The sequence below is a fragment of the Xenopus tropicalis genome, chromosome 9 (genome assembly GCF_000004195.4).
Source record: "Xenopus tropicalis strain Nigerian chromosome 9, UCB_Xtro_10.0, whole genome shotgun sequence".
Lineage (NCBI taxonomy): Eukaryota > Metazoa > Chordata > Amphibia > Anura > Pipidae > Xenopus > Xenopus tropicalis.
The window spans coordinates 69,701,224-69,722,999 of NC_030685.2; the positions used below are offsets into that span (position 1 = coordinate 69,701,224).

Sequence of the window (21,776 nt, forward strand, 5' to 3'; positions counted from 1 at the left end):
GAGGAAACTTCAGTGACTTCGACAAATCGCGGCGCCGTGTATGCCATCCCATCAGCGATTTACATTCCAGCAGATGGGATGGCCTTGCGGGGAGATTTGTCGCGGCGCGACTAATCTCCCCGTGTGTCACGGCCCTTAAAGTTTTCAGATACATTAGGGAAATAAAGAAAGAAAGAGAATTACATGGTTTAGAAAGAGAACGCAATGCTGTTTGTAGCCAAATGATGGAGTTATCAGCCTCGACACAGAAAAGAAATGTTTAGCGCACATGATAGACATTTAACTTTATTGTGCTGACAGGGAGAGGAAGTAGGATATGGCAGTGCGCTCAATAAAGGAAAGCCGAGATATGATTCCAAGCTAATACACTGTATTTCCCTGCCATTGTGGAACAGAGAATTTTGCTGTCAGTGAATACAATGTGTATCCTGTGTTGTTGGGTGCGGAGGTGCATCTGGCTCACAGCCATAGCTCTGCAGGAAAGGGAAAGTGGAATATTTACATTATGCGTTTCTCCTGTAGCACTTGCTAGCATGCTAAGGGGGCATATTGTATGGAATAAAAGGTGCAACATTTGCTGCAGGTCTACAGAAACCAATTAAGGCGGCAGCAACAATAGTGAATTAAGTAAAGTGTGCAGTAATACAAGTTGTGCTTCCAATAGTCTAGTAACTCATAGCAACTAGTGATGAGGGAATCTGTCCCATTTTGCTTCACCGAAAAAATTCCTATGTGTTTTCATTGTGTTAGTTATTATTCAAGGTAGGAAGTAAGGGATGGGGGGTTATTATACAGGGTAGGAAGTAAGGGACAAGGGGTATTATACAGGGTAGGAAGTAAGGGATGGGGGGTTATTATACAGGGTAGGAAGTAAGGGACGAGGGGTATTATACAGGGTAGGAAGTAAGGGATGAGGGTTTATTATACAGGGTAGGAAGTAAGGGATGGGGGGTTATTATACAGGGTAGGAAGTAAGGGATGAGGGTTTATTATACAGGGTAGAAAGTAAGGGATGGGGGGTTATTATACAGGGTAGGAAGTAAGGGATGAGGATTTATTATACAGGGTAGGAAGTAAGGGATGAGGGGTTATTATACAGGGTAGGAAGTAAGGGATGGGGGGTTATTATACAGGGTAGGAAGTAAGGGATGAGGGTTTATTATACAGGGTAGGAAGTAAGGGATGAGGGGTTATTATACAGGGTAGGAAGTAAGGGATGAGGGGTTATTATACAGGGTATGAAGTAAGAGATGATAATAACTTAGTAACCCCCAGGAATTCTACCTTCCATTCTTCTTTAAGACAATGTGGGCTCCTAAAGTATGTTATTATTATTACTGTCACATACGGGTATTGGATCCATGATCTGGAAACCCATATATAGATATATAAGATATGATTAATCCTTATTGGAGGCAAAACAATCCCATTGGGTTCATTTCATGTTTAAATTATTTTTAGTAGACTTAAGGCATGATCCAAATAACGGAAAGATCCCTTATCTGGATATGCCCCAGGTATGGACAACAGGTCCCATACCTGTGTTTAGAAGCCGCAACATACTCTGCAGCCCCGTACAAAAGAAGGGTATGTCAAATATACACATTACATAGAAATACTGAACAAACAGAGGGCCCTGCTAGTTAGAGCAAACTAACGAATGTTAGTGCAAAGCTGAATCTGCAGTAAGTCATCTCCACTTCATCCTACATTCATTGAAACCGCCCTTCCCTCATTAATCTCAAGGTCTAAGCAAACGCCAGCAGAGATCAAAGTGCCACTCACCGTCGGGGACATGGTTCTGCTCACTCTCTGACATCTTGTTGAGAACTGTTTTGCCACCTTTCGCATCAGAACCTTTTGTCACTGAGCTGGAATGGCTCCCAGGCTGTCTCTTCAGCGTTGGTGACCGTAAACTTCTCTCGATTTCAGCACCTTCCTGTTAGTAGAAATAAAGGGGATGTTTGCTGAGAAGTTATCAGTAGGAAACAGATGCTTTTTTTTTTTCGCCAAAGGGTGTCTGCTATGAAAGTTGTATTTTCCAGTATAACACCGACTCTTTTTTTTGGGAGAGGGGGTACTTGGAAATGTACCAACTTGCAGGCCAGCTCACACAATATCAATAAAACATTTTGGCAGATGCTTAAAACTGGGATCTTGTTTATATTTTTGCTGCTTCAGAATGTGTTTGTATATTATTTTATGACTTGTTCTTCCAGAAGATGCCACAAGAATAAAATGATTGTGACAGCCTTTTGCTTCGGGTTTGGTTCCTTGATATTGATGATGTTATTATCCTATAGCACATTCACATAGCATTGTATGGATAATTCACATCAGTCTTTGCAACAGTAGAGCTTTAAATTACAATTTCATATATACTAGGCTCAGTTTTATCAGGAGTTGATTAATGGTCCTTTAATGTATTTGAAATGTGGGATTACATCATAGTACAGGTATGGGATCCCTTATCCGGAAACCCATTATCCAGAAAGCTCAGAATTACGGAAAACCCGTCTCCCATAGACTCCATTTTAATCAAATAATTCAGAATTTAAAAAACTGATTTTCTTTTTCTCTGTAATAATAAAACTGTACCTTGTAATTGATCCCAACTAAGATATAATTACCCCTTATTGGGGGCAGAACAGTCCTATTGGGTTTATGTAATGGTTAAATGATTCCCTTTTCTCTGTAATAATAAAACAGTACCTGTACTTGATCCCAACTAAGATATAATTACCCCTTATTGGGGGCAGAACAGCCCTATTGGGTTTATTTAATGGTTAAATGATTCCCTTTTCTCTGTAATAATAAAACAGTACCTTTTACTTGATTCCAACTAAGATATAATTAATCCTTATTGGATGCAAAACAAGCCTATTGGGTTTAATTAATGTTTTATTGATTTTTTTAGTAGACTTAAGACATGGAGATCCAAATTACAGAAAGACCCCTTATCTGGAATACCCTTGATCCCAAGCATTCTGGATAAGGGGTCCTGTACCTGTATAGACAAAAATTTATGGCTACTGTACTACAGCTTCCATCAAGGGGCTCCAGGTGAGAAAGCCTTAAAAGGCTTACACGGAAGGGGCAAGCATTATGGGTACTGTAGTCAGGGATAGACTGGGTTGGTGGGGCCCCCACCAACCCATACTATGGGCACTACCCCCTGATCTCCCCTCGATCAAAAGAAGTACAAGGTATTCAGGTGGGAGAAAAGATTCCATCGTCAGGTATTCTATGTGGAGGACCTCATGACCGGGGCCCCTGAGGGGGTTTGGGGCCTCTAAGGTGGCAGCTGTGGTGGGCCCCTGACACCCCAATCTGATGCTGACTGTAGGTTGGGGCGGGTTTTGAAAACTGGAGAGGCACAGGAAAGTTTAAATGGTAGATCTGGAAAGGAGGATATCCATATTACCTAGGAGCAAGCAGCTTTGGAGGTTAGTTGTCTCAGTGTGGGGTATCCCTGGGTGGGCAGCCAGAAAGGAAGAATACAAGTTTGTTGTAGAAGTTGATGAAAAGCTTAGTGGGACACAAAACCCTACTATACTCCAGTGCTTGTTGTTGTTCTACTTATCTCAGCATACGTTTACATATTATCATGGTTAAGGCATTCTGGGAGCTGTAGTTCTGTAACATCGGGGTTGTGTTCTGATGCTGTACTGCACCCCTTAATGTCCTATAGAAAATGCACCATTCAGCAATGAGAATTGTACTGGCCTTGTAACTTATGCAGAAGAATTTACTAGCGAGAATGCTGTTTCCCAGCAGAAACGAAATTCACACATTCAATGTGTTCCTCATGTACATAAAGGTTTATGTAAAGAGAAGATAAAGTTCTTCCAGGCCCTTGCCTTCCATATAGAGTGCAGCATAGGATGGTAACATAAACCTTGCATGAGGTTATTGGTATAAACATAGCTTTGCCTACATACAGTGCCACCCACATACAGACCAGCACAGTTATATATAGAACTAGGTACCATCTGCTCATTTACTGTATACAGTATACCCAGCAGAATAGATAAATAGATAGATAGATAGGTGTAGGGGCCATGGCAGGGGCCCCTTGGGGGTGTGTGGAGCCCCTGGGACAGGAACCCTGGTGGGCCCTGCCCCCCCCCTATACATAGCTTTGCCTACATACAGTGCCACCCACATACAGACCGGCAGTTATATATAGAACTAGGTACCTTCTGCTGTATATACCCAGCACAATAGATAGATAGACAGACAAACAGACAGCCAGATAGATTAGATGATAGATGATAGATAGATAGATAGATAGATCCTTTTATTTGTCACATAAACTGTTATACAAGTACAACATGTAATGAAATGTACCCTGATTGTTCCAAGACTAATGAAAGAAAAATAAGAAAGAAAATAATAAGAAAAAAAAATAACAATTGTCAACTGCTATCTACTGCGGCTAATAAGGCATTATAATGAAACAGTGCATACTAACATAGTGATTATATTTTGTTAATATTACTATTGTTTTATCACTCTAACAGACCAGAGCTGCCTGTGCAGAGTCAAATACAAAACTAGGTACTTGGTACATTTAATATTGTTAGGCCAGTGCAGCTATGTTCATTTTGCTAACAATATTAAATGTGCAAAATCCCAATATAATAAGCAGCTAAAACATGGTGCAAACAATAATGAATGTGCAAAAAATCCCTGTTAATAAGCAGCTGTAAAGTGCATTGTGCTAATGTGCAACATTCACCAGAAATTCATCAGAAATAAACCAGTTATACTACAAACCACCAATAATGATGTGTGAATCTGTCCTGTTTCCCTTACTGAAAAAATTGTGAAACTGCTGAAAAATGTGTGAAATGGCAAAGATTAGCACAATGTGGCTACCGCGCAACCTTTTTTATGTGAGGTTTTCTTTTTATGTGACTGTGAGGTCTTTTTTTAAGATCCTTATAGCCTGGGGGTAATAACTTCTCTAAAACGTCTCTTCTAAAACGTCTTCCTGACTTCGACAATTCAAACAGATAATCACAAGGGCGAGTTATATCTTTATTAATTCTAATTGCTCTGAGCCTGCTTCTCCTAATATAAATATCCGATAAAGATGGTAACGCAGATCTTATACATCCTTCTGCAACACGTGCCACTCTATGTAAGACATTTATGAACTTATACGCAGTTGTTTCCAAACTATGAAGTAATAATCTGTGTCAAAACTCTCTCCACTGTGCCAAAATGTTTTTTAGCAGAGGCAATTCTCAGTATTGTCTATGGCAGGGTATTTTCTGGAGTTTAGTAGCCATTAATATGTAGCTGCTACTAGTAGCTCTGTGTATCTTGGCCCTAAGAAGATATTAAGAAGATGTAAAGTTGTCCCCCCCCCTCTTCACTGTTTGTGCAGAGTTAAGGTGGTCGGGCAGACCACCGATCCACACAACCTGCCACCATGTTATATTTCCAATAACAACAGATATATGTGACATGACTTAGTTTAAGGGTAGGTGTGTATATAGTTGTATATAATGGTCTTGCTTAGTGATTCAATAGGTTACTGAGCACACAATGGGAACTCACATTCACATTGCTCCTAGGTATATATTTTGCATTATTGAATTGTGCTATGTGGGCTTCCTTAATTGTAAACTTAATTTGTGTTTGGGGGTCTGTCTGACAAATCATTGGTCGTTAAACTATTCAGGAACTTGGTCTCTATTTCTCAATTGAAAAGATGATGTTACATATGAAGTTTTTCAATGTGGGCTTTAATTTAATAACAGACAGGTTAGGGTGAGCCAGACCTTTGACATGACCTACTGTACCCACTATAATGTGGGTTGTAATTTGTAGGTACTACAATTCTACTCTACTTTTACAAAAGCCTGTTGCTTATTTTGCCTTGTCTGAGTCTCATGTTCCTGATCCTGAGATCCTGTCCTGAGAATCCTGTCCTGTAATTCCTGATACTGCCCTTGTTCCCTTTGATCTGACTTCCTGGTTTTGACCATGGCCCCTTATCTGGACCCCTGTTTGTCTGATGCCTGCACTTGACCTTCAGTCCTGTTTGATTGCAGCCTGCCCTGACTCTTTGCTGGTGCTCGGAAGTACTCGTCTGCTCCATATTCTCACTTCTGCGGTGTGTTTTTTTTTTTTTTTTTTGTAAACCTTATGTTGAAACACACAGTATGTGTCAAGTGTAGTCGTGATTATACAGCACATTGGCTCCTTTACTACACATTTACCAGCCTCTTTATAATAGAACCTCTTCTGCCTACACAGCCCTGTCTGGACCAGTTTGGTTTTACCTACAAACCCATCTAGGTCTATATATGCAATATCTTATGCTCAATACTTTAGGGTCTTAGACAATGATTCCTAGACAAATTCATGGGCACCTGGTACACCTAGGGCAATGTAGAATAAGCCTTGTGTTTGTATATTTTACTGTCAAATCAAGAGAATATAAGGTGAAAAAGAGCAATTCTGATATTTTGAAATATTCTGATATTCCCTAGAAAGGTAATGTCATTTTTGTTCATACAAAATACTCAGTTTAAACTGCGTATATTGAGCTTTGCCATCTCTTCACTCTTGCACTTAAATACATTTGGGATTCACAGTTTACAGTGGCACTAAAACAACATTTGCTGAGATCATTCAAATCATTGATTTTACCGTGACTCATGCCCTGTTACACAGATAGTTAGAATCCCGGCCATAAAGCATGCCTCGGCGGCTACAGGAACAAGCTGGGGGATCAGAAGAGGAGAGATAGAAATACAGCAGTGTGTACACAGAGGTTTCAGAAAGAGAAAACCATAGTGGGATATATTAAAGGAACAGTAACACCAAAAAATGAAAGTGTATAAAAGTAACTAAAATATAATGTGCTGCTGCCCTGCACTGGTAAAAGTTGTGTGTTTACTTCAGAAAGTCTACTATAATTTATATAAATAAGCTGCTATGTAGCCATGGAGGCAGCCATTCAAAGGAGAAAAGGCACAGGCACATAGCAGATAACAGATAAAACACTATTGTATTCTACAGAACTTATCTGTTATCTGCTATTTAACCTGTGCCTTTTCTCCTTTTTCCAGCTTGAATGGCTGCCCCCGGGGCTACACAGCAGCTTATTATATAAATTATAGTAGTGTTACTGTAGCAAACACACCAATTTTACCAGTGCAGGGCAACAGTGCATTATATTTTTATTACTTTAAAGCTCTTTCATTTTTTGGTGTTACTGTTCCTTTAAGAAGCTCCTGCCTCTTACAGTATTTGTTTAAATCTGGAAACAAATACTGTAGAGGAATGTAATAAAGGTTATTTAACCCATGGCAACCAATCAGATGCTTGTTTTCAGACACATAACCAGGCAGCTGACCAGTATATGTTACTTGCGGATTGGTTGCTATGGGTTACTATTAGTCAAATAATTTGCCAGGCATGGATTCGCTGCAAATTGCTGCATTTCGCCATTGTTGGATTTTTTTGCAAAATGAGAAACAAAATTTGCCGCAGAAAAATTTCCTGCGCGACAAATAATTTTCTCCCGCGTCAGAAAATTGTTGTCCAAGTCAAAAATTTGTTGTGTGCATCAAAAAAATTTCCGTGTGCAACAAATTTTTTAACGTGTGCCATTTTCACCATTTCGCTAAGCACCAGTTCTCCAGCAGACTCCTGCATTGTAATCTGTTTTTCAACAACACAAACAGATTATTTATATTTAATTTTGAAATTTCCCATGGGGCTAGCCATATTCTTCATTTCCCAGGGTGCCACAACCATGTGACCTGTGCTCTGACTTCAGTCACACTTTACTGCTGCGCTGCACGTTGGAGTGATACCACCCCCTCCCAGCAGCCAATCAGCAGAACAATGGGAAGGAAGCAAGATAGCAGCTCCCAATAGATATCAGAATAGCACTCAATAGTAATAAATCCAAGTCCGGCATGGGACTCCTCTAGTTACATGGGAGTAGGAGAAACAATAGGTTACCTGAAAGCAGTTCTAATGTATAGCGCTGGCTCCTTCTGAAAGCTCAGACTCAGGCACAATGCACTGAGATGGCGCCTACACACCAATATTACAGCTAAAAAAAATACATTTGTTGGTTCAAGAACAAAATTTTAAATAGTCGACTAAATTATTTGCTATGTAAACAGTGTAATTAAGAATGAAAAACTACACCATAAAAATCACGACAGTATCCCTTTAAACATTCTATTAACTTCATAGTCTTCATCATTCCTCACTTGCCTGACCTCCACCGGAAAATTATACTGGTGGAAATTTCCATGTTTCACCATGTTCTTTTTGCTTATTTCAGACCTTCAACTGTTCTTTTGTACCAAAAAAACCCCATACTTTTACACTGGTAACTGGTCTCTGTACCAACATAAAGCTCTGGAAGAAGTTGATAAATGCTTTGTTGCCCTATCAGATGCTGACATTTATGGTTAGGGGTTGCCCTAAAACAATTCCATTCTATATGGTGCTAATGGCTAACGCTCCAATGTTAAATATTCCATAAGTACCGTATTAATGAGGCATCACCTTTCTACATACTACACATTAACTTTCTTTTTGTAATATATATATTGTTTATGATTAAAATGTGTGCCACTTTTCATTGGTGAAAATGTCTCATGATTAGAAATGCCAAATGTCTGTACAATAATATAATCAACTCTCCCTCCTATGGGGAAATCAAGGCAAGAAAAAGTGTGGCTTCCATGATATAATTAATGGGCCATATTGCCCTATTCACTCATTCAGTAGCAGTCCCAGGGTGCATTTCACAGGCTCTTCACACCTCTGTCCCATGCTGTGTGTTCTCCATAGCAATATCTGAGTTGAATAAAGTGATTTTCACACTGAAGGTCTGGAAACTTTTGTTCATGATTAAAATAACCCTGTCTCAACATATGTTGGTTGATCAAAAGAACAGGATGCATTATTTTTGTGTATGACAATATTTATCCAAATATAAAGCACAAGAATATAAAGCACAGTTGAGTTTATACAGCCTTAACCAAACAAGTCATAATTTTAATCTAACCAATCTGATTTATTTCTGGATAAAATATCATAAGAAATGTTCCTTTTCTTCAGGTACATTTGACGTCTTTGCAATTGAGATGGCAACAAAGGTACCTTCTCCCTGTGCCTGTTAGGGCAGTGGTAGACGGGGACTAATCTCCCCAATAAGCTGGTGGGATGGCATATCGGGAGATTATTCACCCGCAACGAGGCAGATTTGTCGCGGGCGACTAATCTGCCCATCTACCACAGCCCTTAAGAGTAGGCAAGAACTAAGCGGATTTTGTACTAAACTGTGGCTGCATGGTGGCACTTGCATCACTTGGGTCCTGAGTAGGGATGTAGCGAACCTCAAAAACTTCGCAAACTTCGCAAACTTACGCCAAAAAGCGCTAATATTCGCGAACTTTGCGAACCCCATAGACTTCAATGTGAAGGCGAATAAGCGCTAATATTCGCGAACTTTGCGAACCCCATAGACTTCAATGTGAAGGCGAACTTTAAAACCTAGAAAAGCCATTTCTGGCCAGAAAACTGATTTTAAAGTTGTTTAAAGGGTGCCACGACCTGGACAGGGGCATGCAAGAGGGGGATCAAGGGCAAAAATTTCTCTGAAAAATACTGACACAGCGTTGCGTAAAACCGCAAAGGCAGCTGGCAGACCTAGTGGAAATACGCAGCGTTTTTTGCTATTTCGCACTATTAGCACCATGGAAACGGGATTTGCTTACACCAGTACTAGGCTGAAAAACGCCATGTGTGGCTTGTGCAGCGTTTTTAGGCCGAGAAAAAACGCAGCGGAAAAAAAACCGCGGCGAACCCAAATTGCGAACATGCGCGAAAAGTTCGCGAACCTCCGAACTTGCGAACACCCGATGTTCGTGCGAATTAGTTCGCCGGTGAACAGTTCGCTACATCTCTAGTCCTGAGTTCAAAAACCCCCAGGGCACTATCTACAAGGAGTTTGTATGTTCTCCCTATGTCTGTGTGGGTTTCCTCCACTTTCCTCCCATATTTCAAAAACATAACACAAAGGTTCATTGGCTCCTCAGAAAATTGACCATAGTATGTGTGATAGGGACCTTAGATTGTAAGCTCCTCTGGAGCAGGGGCTGATGTGAATTATCTCTGTAAAGCACTGCAGAAATGTGTCAGCACCATATAAACAGGAATAATAAATAACTGTGGTCCTGCCCAAACTAATATTTCTAAATGGCGACAAATATCTTTTTAAATGGTAAATATGTACACAATATCAAATCAAGTCATAGTACGACATCAAAAAAACATTAACAGAATCTGACTATGACATAGGGGCAGATTTATTAAAACTCTAACATTTCTAATTTTTAAAAAATCGAGAAACTCATTTTCACAAATGCATTTACTAAAAAGTCTGAACTGAGTCAGCATTGAAAAAGTCCCTGAAAAGTCGCAAAGATCCCACATTTTTTGTCCCATGAGAATTGCAACTTTTTTGAATTGTCGCACAAATAGCCAGCATCAAAAATCTGAAAGTTTTGAAGCAAAAGCAGGATCTTCCAGGAAAGGAAAGGGACATCTGCCATTGGCTTATAAATGACATAGAAGTTTTGGCTGGCGAATTGGCTGATTCGTATTTTTAGCCGCATAGGAAATCTCAAAAAAGTTATAACTTTTTTTCCATGAAATCTGAAAAAAATATTCTGAACGTTAGTAAATGCCCCCATAATGTCCAGAAGCTGTGCTATTACTGATCTGCTGGGCCCCAGAGCCAATATTTAGTTTAGAGAACCTTGGGCTTTGTTTATTTTCTTTGTGTCTATTGGTCCATGTCAAATATGACTTGTTCACAAGTAATATTTTTCTCAATAAATTGATCACTATTTTTTAAAGTATTTTTTATGGTGGTGAAATACAGCTCCCTGTGCGTCTTTGTGTGTATTCTTCCTTTCAAGCTTCACAAGCAGACATGTTAGCTTCATTTACCAGCAATGGGCATATTTGTTCCTAAGCAATTACTTATAGCAATCAATTAGAAGTTTGCTTGGTTACTGCCAAGGTTCACATATATCTAGTGATTTTTCAGTAAATGAGCCTTAGTCCTGGTTACCTGAAGAACTGAGGTTTGACACGGACATTGAGTGAATATGGACTGGAAGTAACCTCTAAACGGAATAGCTTCAACACTTTTATTTGTCAAGTCTTCAGAATTGGCATGAACCCTGCTGAATAATTCTCCCTAACTAAAAGATAATATTGAGACTCAACCAAGGTGATTATTACAGTTCCATTAGCATCACACAAAACTGTTACCATCTTCCAGTGAGTGCTGGGAGTCATACAGATTTCACTTGATCTAATTGGCTTATTCCTGTTGAGTCAGCAGTAGGCAATGCTATAATGAGGTTAGGTTAAGGAAGCACAGAACTAGGGTTAGGCAGAAATGGTATGTGCCTAGGGTGCATCAGTGTGGGGGTGGGGTGAGGGAATGAATCAACTGGAAGATCCTTGTAGAGCTCATCTATGGGGGGAGGGGTGATTGAGAGCTTCTGGTCTTGGGAATTTTCCTGACTTGCCCCAGCACTCGTAATTGCTGTAACTTGCTCCATTAGTCTATGTATTACATTTTATGCCTTATCTTATTTAGGGCCATTTAGGTTCCCTGGGCATCTAATGCAGGGATCCCCAACCTTTCTTACTCATATGCCTCAGTCAAATGTAAAAAGACTTGGAGAGCAACACACACATCATAAAAGTTCATGTAGGTGCCAAATAAGGGCTGTGATTGGCTATTAGTCAGCCTCTATGCACACTATCAGCTTACAGGAGGTTGCCCCCGAGCCACTGGTTGGGGATCACTGATCTAATGAAACAAAAGAAATCAATCAACTTAAAGGGATACTGTCATGATTTTTATGGTGCACATTTTATTTCTAAATTGCAATATTTACATATATTATAATTCCCTCTGCCATTTGAATTTAATATTGGTGTGTAGGCGCCATCTCAGTGCATTGTGCCTGAGTCTGAGCTTTCAGAAGGAGCCGGCGCTACACATTAGAACTGCTTTCAGCTAACCTATTGTTTCTCCTTCTCCCATGTAACTGGAGGAGTCCCAAGCCGGACTTGGATTTCTTACTATTAAATGCTATTCTGATACCTACTGGGAGCTGCTATCTTGCTCCCTTCCCATTGTTCTGCTGATCGGCTGCTGGGAGGGGGGTAAAGAGTAAAGAGTGACTGAAGTTTATCAGAGCACAAGTCACATGGCTGTAGGACCATGGGAAATTAAGAATACGGCTAGCCTCATGTGAAATTTGAAAATTAAATATAAAAAAAAACTGCTATAATTTAAAAAAAAAAAAAACAGATTACAATGCAGAATTCTGCTGGAGAAGCTCCATTAACTGATGCATTTTGAAAAAAACATGTTTTCCCGTGACAGTATTCCTTTAAGCGTTTGGTGTACTCAGACTTGCGTCTCAAAGTATCACATGTGTATAAAAGGCCATATGGCTGACAAGTTGCAGCAGGCTTTACATTGATTCCAGATAGTGACTTTCTGAACTATAATAGCCTATATAAATAAACAATGATGATCTTCTACCAAGAAGCAGGAGACCATTTGCGCTTAACTCTTTTATGAGCAACATTGCGTGTGGTTTATAAAGCATATAGGAAAGCGAAGCTACATCTGATTTAATTTTTCTCTATGCTGAAGAAAATAGATGAGCTCGGGGGATGAGCTGATGGATGATAAAAGTGGAATCCAGGCAACGATAGTTCTCCGACGCACTAGCAAGTTAATTAGTGTGATTGGATGATCAATTTCCACTGGCATTTAACAGTAACTGGATGGCACTTGACACAGAGAGGCACACTGCACCCAGGTGAGCTGCTGCAGGAGTCTTGTTCAGGCTCGGGGTATTTTGCCAACAGACATAATACATCCTATTAATAATCAGCATTTCGATAATTTCACGAAGCCTAATTATTTTACTAGCTGGGGTTGTCCATAAACACACAATTATCTTTTAAGCTCATGATTTGAAGCCCTTTCTATTTGGTGTTTGAATAAAGGGAATTTCATAAATCTTATCCAGGGCAATATCTTGCCGGCTTTCTGTGGGCTTTGGCTAAAGCTTTATTTTCTCATCCTCGAATTCTAATTCCTGTGACATATACAGCATGGAATTAGGCTAAAGCCCTTCTTCTTTATGATGTTTTAAGCAAACTCTAATTTAGCAGTTATTTCTTCACAAGCTAGCATCCCTGCTACATTCTTTATTAAAGTCAAAATAAAAGACCCGGGTACTAGTATGTTAGGTTCAAGGTTGCTAAACTTCCACCCATAGCTAGTGTACCACTAATTTTTTAAAAAATATTTAACTAGTTGAATTATGAGTAGTGATGAGCGAATCTGTCCCGTTTCGCTTCGCCAAAAAATTTGCGAATCTTTCAAAAGATTCGCGAAACGGCGGAAAATTCGCAAAACGGCAAAAATGTCGCCCACGGCTAATCTTTCGTCGTGCGGCTATTCTTTTGTCGCCCGCAGCTATTATTTTGTCGCACGTCTATTATTTCGTCGCCCGCGGCTATTATTTTGTCGCGCGGCTATTATTTCGTCACCCGCGGCTATTGTTTCGTCGCGCACGGCTATTGTTTCGTCGCGCGGCTATTGTTTCATCGCGCGGCTATTGTTTTGTCGCCGCTACTATTATTTTGACGCGGGCAACAATTTTTGAACGTGCAGCGAATTTTTCCTCATCAAATTTTTTCATCCGTTTCGCAAAACAATCCGCCAATGACGAAACGCGGAAATTCGCCACGAATCCATGCCTGGCGAAACATTTCGCCCATCACTAATTATGAGGCTTTCCCCAGTTACAGAAGAGGTTCACCCTAAAGACCAGAGGAGCAAGGGTGCCCTGAGACCAGGCATAAAGTATAGGGCTCCAATCTCACACACTGTTGAGGGGCATGTAGGTACCAAACCACGGCCCATACATGTGATGCCCAGAATGTCTCTTTTGAGAAATTTATACTCCAGAACCATGTTTAAGGACAATCAGTCAGTCTCAGGATATGTATAGCTAATATAATGTCTCACATGTGAGTACTATTTATAATCTGTATTAGTTCTAATTGGATGTCTGTTCTTCATCTTTATATGCAAGTTCTACATAGTGTATTTATGGATTATGTGGATGATATATGTGTATGAAGATGTCAAGCTAGAGCTATGGACTTGCATTGTTTTCACTGTAGTTGAAATCACAGGAATTAGATTATAACCAGGGGGGCTAGTTTTGGGCTGGTAGGCAGAATTTTTTATTAGCACCTTATTGATAATATGTCTTGAAACTGTAGTCCAGAAACATTCGAGTTGGCTATTAAAAAAGGTTTACAGTATATTCCATTTAGTGTTGTTGTTCTAGAAAATCCTTACCATAAAAAAGGTTTTATAAGGAATACCACATTAGCATATGTTCTATCATTTTTAGTGTGTTGGGATCCATATTACCAGAGTTGTGAAGCTTTAATACAGACAAAAGTATGTGAACACCTCTTCTAATTATTGGAATTGGCTATTGAAGCCACACGTCATGGCCTACAAAGATGCCACTATATCATACAATGACATTGTTGACAAGTTTGTGCTTCATTTGGGGAAGGCTCGTTCCTGTTTCAGTTTACCTCCATATTTCTATATCCTTTTTCTGTAAAATGCTGTAAAAACAGGTTCACACATGGATTTATTTCTATAAACACAATGTATATATCAATATTTCCTTACGTAGAAATAATCCTTTACCTGGTTCCACAGGAAGAAAAAGGTCAGCAGGCGATTATTTCTTTGCCAGAGCTTATATTGATTCGAGCAGAGAAATGAGCAGGAGGTTGGGGAAATATCTCTTGCCTTGTATTACAGGTGCAAACACGAATACAAATTCCAAAACACCGAGATGAAATAGGGAATACTGATATTCCCCGCAAAAGAACAAACCACATAATGTGACCAGTTCTATTACTAAGCAGAGATGAAAAGAATGTTTTGTTTTGTTTTTAATTTCAGGAAAGCCATTGGAAAAGGCCATTTGTGCTAGAATCTAAAGATACCCTGCCTATACGTTATACTAATCTTAAACAGTATATTAAGAACTGCTTTCCTGATTTCTACTGTAGGGCTATGAAGAGTATACACTTCAGTATCTGTTTTAAACTCTATTAGGGTAATAAAATAAAAGATGTTGAAGTTACTATAAGTCTAGTAACCAACAGCAAGAAGCATGGAAACCCATTATCCAGAAAGCTTCAAATTACAGAAGGCCTTCTCTGATAGACTCCATTTTAATCAAATAATTGAGACTTTCAAAAATAATTTCCTTTTTCTCTGAAATAATAAAACAGTACAGGTATGGGATCCCTTATCCAGAAACCCATTATCCAGAAAGCTTCAAATTACAGAAGGCCATGTCCGATAGACTCCATTTTAATCAAATAATTGAAACTTTGAAAAATAATTTTCTTTTTCTCTGAAATTATAAAACAGTACAGGTATGGGATCCCTTATCCGGAAACCCATTATCCAGAGAGCTCCGAATTCCGGAAAGCCTGTCTCCCATAAACTTCATTTTAATCAAATAATGCAAAATTTTAAAACTGATTTCCTTTTTCTCTGTAATAATAAAACAGTACCTGTACTTGATCCCAACTAAGATATAATTACCCCTTATTGGGGCAGAACAGTCCTATTGGGTTTATTTCATGGTTAAATAATTCCCTTTTCTCTGTAATAATAAAACAGTACCTGTACTTGATCCCAACTAAGATATAATTACCCCTTATTGGGGGCAGAACAGCCCTATTGGGTTTATTTAATGGTTAAATGATTCCCTTTTCTCTGTAATAATAAAACAGTACCTGTACTTGATCCCAACTAAGATATAATTACCCCTTATTGGGGCAGAACAGTCCTATTGGGTTTATTTCATGGTTAAATAATTCCCTTTTCTCTGTAATAATAAAACAGTACCTGTACTTGATCCCAACTAAGATATAATTACCCCTTATTGGGGGCAGAACAGCCCTATTGGGTTTATTTAATGGTTAAATGATTCCCTTTTCTCTGTAATAATAAAACAGTACCTGTACTTGATCCCAACTAAGAAATAAATAATCCTTATTGGGTGCAAAACAATCCTATTGGTTTAATTAATGGTCTATTGATTTTTTAGTAGACTTAAGGTATGGTGATCCAAATTACGGAAAGACCCCTTATCCGAAATACCCTTGGTCCGGAGCATTCTGGATAACAGGTCCTATACCTGTACCTTGTACGTGATCCCAATTATAAGGAATTCTTATTGGAGGCAAAACAATTCTATTGGATTTATTTAATGTTTAAATTATTTTTTAGCAGACTTAACATACACTGTTACTGACTGCCCACATCTAGGGAAAATCCCATAGGAACAGTAGTATGCCTAAACATAAAAACCTTTACTGAACATACAGTATACCCAGTAAAAAATGTCACTATATCAGACCCCCTTACCCTCCACTTATTGCAATCAGTAAAATCTCTCATACCTAGAAAGTGGAAAACCACAGATACCCCCACATTCATAGAATGGTTAAACAACACAAACAAAATTAGGCAATTAGAAGAAATTACATTTATGATCCATAACAAAAGCATGTATTACTCGAATTTCTGGACACCCTGGCTTAACTACATAAAAACGTTATAATCCCAAAACCAATCTCTGCCATTCAGGCTAGCATCTTTAAAGGTAGAATATTGTCTATATCAGTGATCCCCAACCAGTGGCTCAGGGGCAACATGTTGCTCACCAACCCCTTGGATGTTGCTCCCAATGGCTTCAAAGCAGGATCTTATTTTTGAAATTCTGGTTAGGAGGCAAGTTTTGGTTCATAAAAACCCAGTGTGAGTGCCAAACAGAACCTTCTGTAGGCTGCCAGTCAACATGGGGGCTATTAAGTAGCCAATTAAAGCTCTTCTTGGCACCCTCTGGAACCTTCTTCATTCTTGTGTTGCTCCCCAACACTTTTTCCATTCAAATGTGGCTCACGGGTATAAAAGGTTGGGGATCCCTGGTCTATATGGACCCTATCTACTAGCTGAAATCTAGACATGACTTGCTGAATGTTGTCTCCTAAAATATCACTATGTTATTTGTGAAAAAACTGTAAATGCAATGTTCCCCACCCCCTTACCCATACCCCTTTCCTTTCTGTATCCCCTCCCTATAAAAAATACTTTGAAAAATAAAGAATTGGAAAAAAAAACAAAACATAAAAACCTAAGGGGAATTGCATTAGGTAATTTGCCCAGTGAGAAGTAAAACCTACATAATCTTGGTGACAAAAGTAACACATACATTATCTGCATCGTAGAATATGAAAAATAAACTCTTATTACTTTCAGCACATTATAAGTAATGACTCAATGACCAAAAATGGCCATTTTTCTCTCTATTTCTTTTATTTTATAAAAAGGCCCCTGTTCTTTAGTGGTATTGAATGCCTTTGTTCTCTTGTATCATTAGCCTGCAAACTGATGGTTTGAAGTAAAGGAGATAAGAAAATAAACAAATGCATATACAGTAATTATAGTGTTTTTCTTTTACAATTCCAGGCATTAATACAATCATTGGTAATTTATATAATGTCCACTGATCATTCCTAATTTTCTGCTATACAAACAGCTTGAATGCCATGCCTGGGAGAAAGAAATATGACATGTTTTATCTTACACAACTAGAAAAAAAAAGATATAAATATATATAGATCTTTATATATATAAAGATATACTATATATATATATATATATATATAGTCAACATCTAATACAATGTTTTCAAGATATAAATTTTTCAGCAGAAGAAAACTGCAATTTTGCATGGGGCGAAACTTTTTCCTTTTTTTTTTGCCAAAAAAATTGCCAATGGCAAAATGCAGAGTTTCACAGTGGATCCACACTTGGTGGAAAAATGTGGTCATTAATATTTACAATGTAATGAAATAGAAGAAACAAAGGTTTGTACAGGTCCAATAACACATAGCAATCAGCACAATGTACTGGTCAGTAGTGATTGGCAAAATAATTCGCCAGGCATGGATTTGTGGCGAATTTACATGTCTCACCATTGGCGGATTATTTTTGACACAATTCGGCACATAAAAATTTGCCATCTGCGTCAAAAAAAAATTTTGCACACATTCAAAAAATGACACGCGGCCAAAAAAAATTGGCGAACACGTCTTTTTTTATGCACATAAGGAAAAAGACCCGCGTGACAATTTTTTGGGACATGCTACATTTTTGCCGTTTCACGTATTTTTCCACGTGGGACAGATTAGCTTATTACTACTGGTTAGCAGTTTGAAGGGATCTGACTGGTTGCTGCCTGTTGCTATACTAATCCTTATTATATTACTCCCTTTGGGCCAATGTTTCCATGGTAATGTGCAGCATAGTCCAAAATGTAAACCAATGGTACAGAAAGGGTTAAAGCATTTATAAAGCTTTTTTTGCTTTTATTTGTTAAATAATTACCATAAAATATCCAGGGTGTAAACCAAAGCTATTTTAAAGAGTTATACAACGGTAGAAATAGTAATAATACTTGTATACATAAAAAAACAAATTCTAATAATAACATACAGTTTTCTGCAGTGCTTTACAATAGAAAGGTTTATATATCATTAATATGAATTTAATACACATACTGAATGATACAACAGGGGGCAGTGGCTTATAATGTAATATGTAGGCAAGCTAGGCTAGATGAGTGTGATCTTCTCAATGGAAATGTGTTTTAAAGGGGATGTAAACCCTGCTGCACCCTGCTCAGCCAAAATGTATTCACTTGTTGCTGGACTACAAATCCCAGAATAATGTAACATATAATGAAGGCTGAGGCATGCTGGGAGCTGTAGTCCAGCAACACCAGGATCATATTCTTATAGCAATATTGCACAATAAAAGTTTTCCAGTGCAGCACAGTTTAGAATGCCTTTAAAGGCTAAACAACTTGATGGAACATGGAAGATAATCTCAGGGTACACTCTAGCAAGGTCTTGAACCTGTGAATTTGAAGATGTAATAAGTAAGGTGTTGAGTAGTGATGGGCGAGATGTTTCGCCAGGCATGGATTCGCGGCGAATTTCCGCGTTTCACCATTGGCGGATTGTTTTGCGAAACGGATGAAAAAATTTGGCGCGAAAAAATTCGCCGGGCGACAATTTTTTTTGACGCGCGTCATTTTCACCAATTCGCGAATTTTTCGGCGAAGCGAAACGGGACAGATTCACTCATCACTAGTGTTGAGGAATAGAATAGCAGTGGGTATCTAAAGGGCATATCTGGGCTATCCAAATATAGAGGAGAGCACCATAAAGCAGAATTCTGCTAAAATGCTATTTATTTCAGACCAAAATACACAACATGTTTCGGGCAATGTGACGCCCTTTATCAAGTGTGTCATATCTGGGCTGTTGTAGCTTTAAGGCCATTCAGAATCTGTGAAAGGGGAAGAGGCCTGGGTGGACCAGGAGAAGAGCATGGGTGGACCAGGGGAGGAGCATGGATGGACCAGGGGAGAAGCATGGGTGGACCAGGGGAGGAGCATGGGTGGACCAGGGGAGGAGCATGGATGGACCAGGGGAGGAGCATGGGTGGACCAGGGGAGGAGCATGGATTGACCAGAGGAGGAGCATGGGTGGGCCTTCCCTAGGGAAGGTTAATCCATCCTTTGGATTTGATCAACAGAAGAGCGTATATTGCATATTTTGTGATAAATTCAGAAACATAAGGTGGGACAGAACATTCAGTATTTTGATTGTAAGGTCAGTAACTGTCACTTCAATTTTATTCTAAAAGGTAGTAGAAACCACTGTGAGGATTGGCAGAGGGGCACAAAGGAGGAGGAGAAGTTGGTGAGGTGTATGTGAGCCTAGCAGCTAAATCTATTATGGACTACAGTGGTCGCTGCCTTTGGAGGGGTGGGCCACTTAACATTGAACTTCTGTGGTCATGATGTGAGTGGCATCTTATGTAATGAACAGTTACATTTAATAAATATTTCATTGGTGAATATGATATGATTTAGATATTGAGTGGATATGCTGAGTGAGGACAGAGATTGTATCAGAGATTAATGGGATCTTATAGGTGTTGCTTGGATACTAGCATATCCAAGTAGAAATGTTTGAGAAACAAGATGAGGTCTGGGTTAAGATTAGTAGAGGAGAGATACACTTGAGTGTCATCAGTGAAGGGGAGTCCCATTTCCTGGCTAAAACTTTAGTTAATGTTACCATATCTATTAAACCCGACTCTCTCACTGCCGAAGTACCCATCCTCCTTCCTAGTAACCATAGCATAACAGTAATGTAATGCTTCCTTTCCCATCAGATGTTAAATGGATATCACTTTATTTTTTAGCTGCTATGAATAGCTCAGTCGTGCTGTGTTACACTTGGGCATTCTAAACTGCTAATTCCTGCTGGAACTGGTTTGTTTAATGAGGATAATCACTAATTGGGAAATCCCTCAATCTAATTATTTCTCCTGCTCCTGCTATCAGTCTTAATGGGGGAATGTAATAGATTGTCATCAGTGGAAAAAGATGCACAACACAAGCAAATTTTCCTTTGTATCAACTGTTTTGAATATCTTTGAAAAATCTTAAGGGGCAATATACCGGTAATTTATAAACGTAGTGAATTCTGGCAAATGCCAGAGGGGCTGCTGTAAGATGCCATAGACAGTCACTATTTATTGGGCCTGTGGGGGCTGTTTGGCCTTAGTATACTTGAAATGCCAGGGCCTATTTTGAGTCCCAGTCCAGGCCTGCTCTGGAATTACCATCATGTTTAGGGTGGTCCTAGATCTATGGATCCCCAGCATCAAAAGGAGCACTTGCCGATGATTGGCAGGACAGAAGCAATGGCACTTGGCAGTGGTGTAACTACCATAAAGCAGACCTCATAATTGCTGGGGACTTAAGTAGATGCACACTGGGCCCTTCAAAACATTCTTGCAAGGGGGCCAATGACTTTGCATTATACCACTGGTGCTTGGTGCATGAAGTGCAAGGATCTTTTTTGGATGTGAGTATCTTTAAAGGGGTGGTCTCACTGAGACCCTAGCTTTCTGTTAAAGTTAAAAAACTGCTTAAAAGAGAAGGAAAGGTAAAATCTACGCAAGCTTTATCAGAAAGGTCTATGTAAATACAGCCATAAGCACTCACAGAAACGCTGTTTATAGAGAGTCCACTATCAAAAGAAACACAGGATTTCTTGTCTCCATTTTTGGGAACATGTTCTTCAGTATCAGACTTACTCTATTTTAGGGCTCCTTCAGGTTTGGGGCTTGAGTCTGCTCAGTTCTGTCCTCTCTCTCCCTCCCTTCTCTTGCTCCCCCCTTCCATAAGAATGCATAAGAACTCACTTCCCCCACCCTTAGGATTGTGTGATCTGAGCTTCCAGCGTCTATAACTGCAGCAGGAAGCTACCAAGACCAAGCTAAAATGGCAGCTGCTATCAGAGGGAGCTTCTAGGACTCTTTACTCAGGTATAGTAAAGCTTTCTGCAGAATAAATATAGCGTTCTAGGTGACACTAATGTGGCGGATCCATTGGCAGTAAAATGCCAAAATGACTTTCCCTCTCCTTTAATTGTAGATGCAAGAAGACTGACCAAAAACTTCATTATGAATGCAAGAGACTTCA

General features: G+C 39.2%; 1 protein-coding gene across 1 annotated transcript in view; it reads right to left on the reverse strand.

The window, feature by feature from the left end:
• The window catches only part of xirp2 (xin actin binding repeat containing 2), an 85,874-nt gene extending 83,949 nt beyond the window's left edge, over positions 1-1,925 (reverse strand). Inside the window, exon 1 of the mRNA XM_002936750.4 lies at positions 1,786-1,925. Within this exon, the coding sequence (XP_002936796.3) occupies positions 1,786-1,819 (34 nt within the window). The 5' untranslated portion in view covers positions 1,820-1,925. The remainder of the gene's footprint in view (positions 1-1,785) is intronic.
• Positions 1,926-21,776: the final 19,851 nt, after the last annotated feature.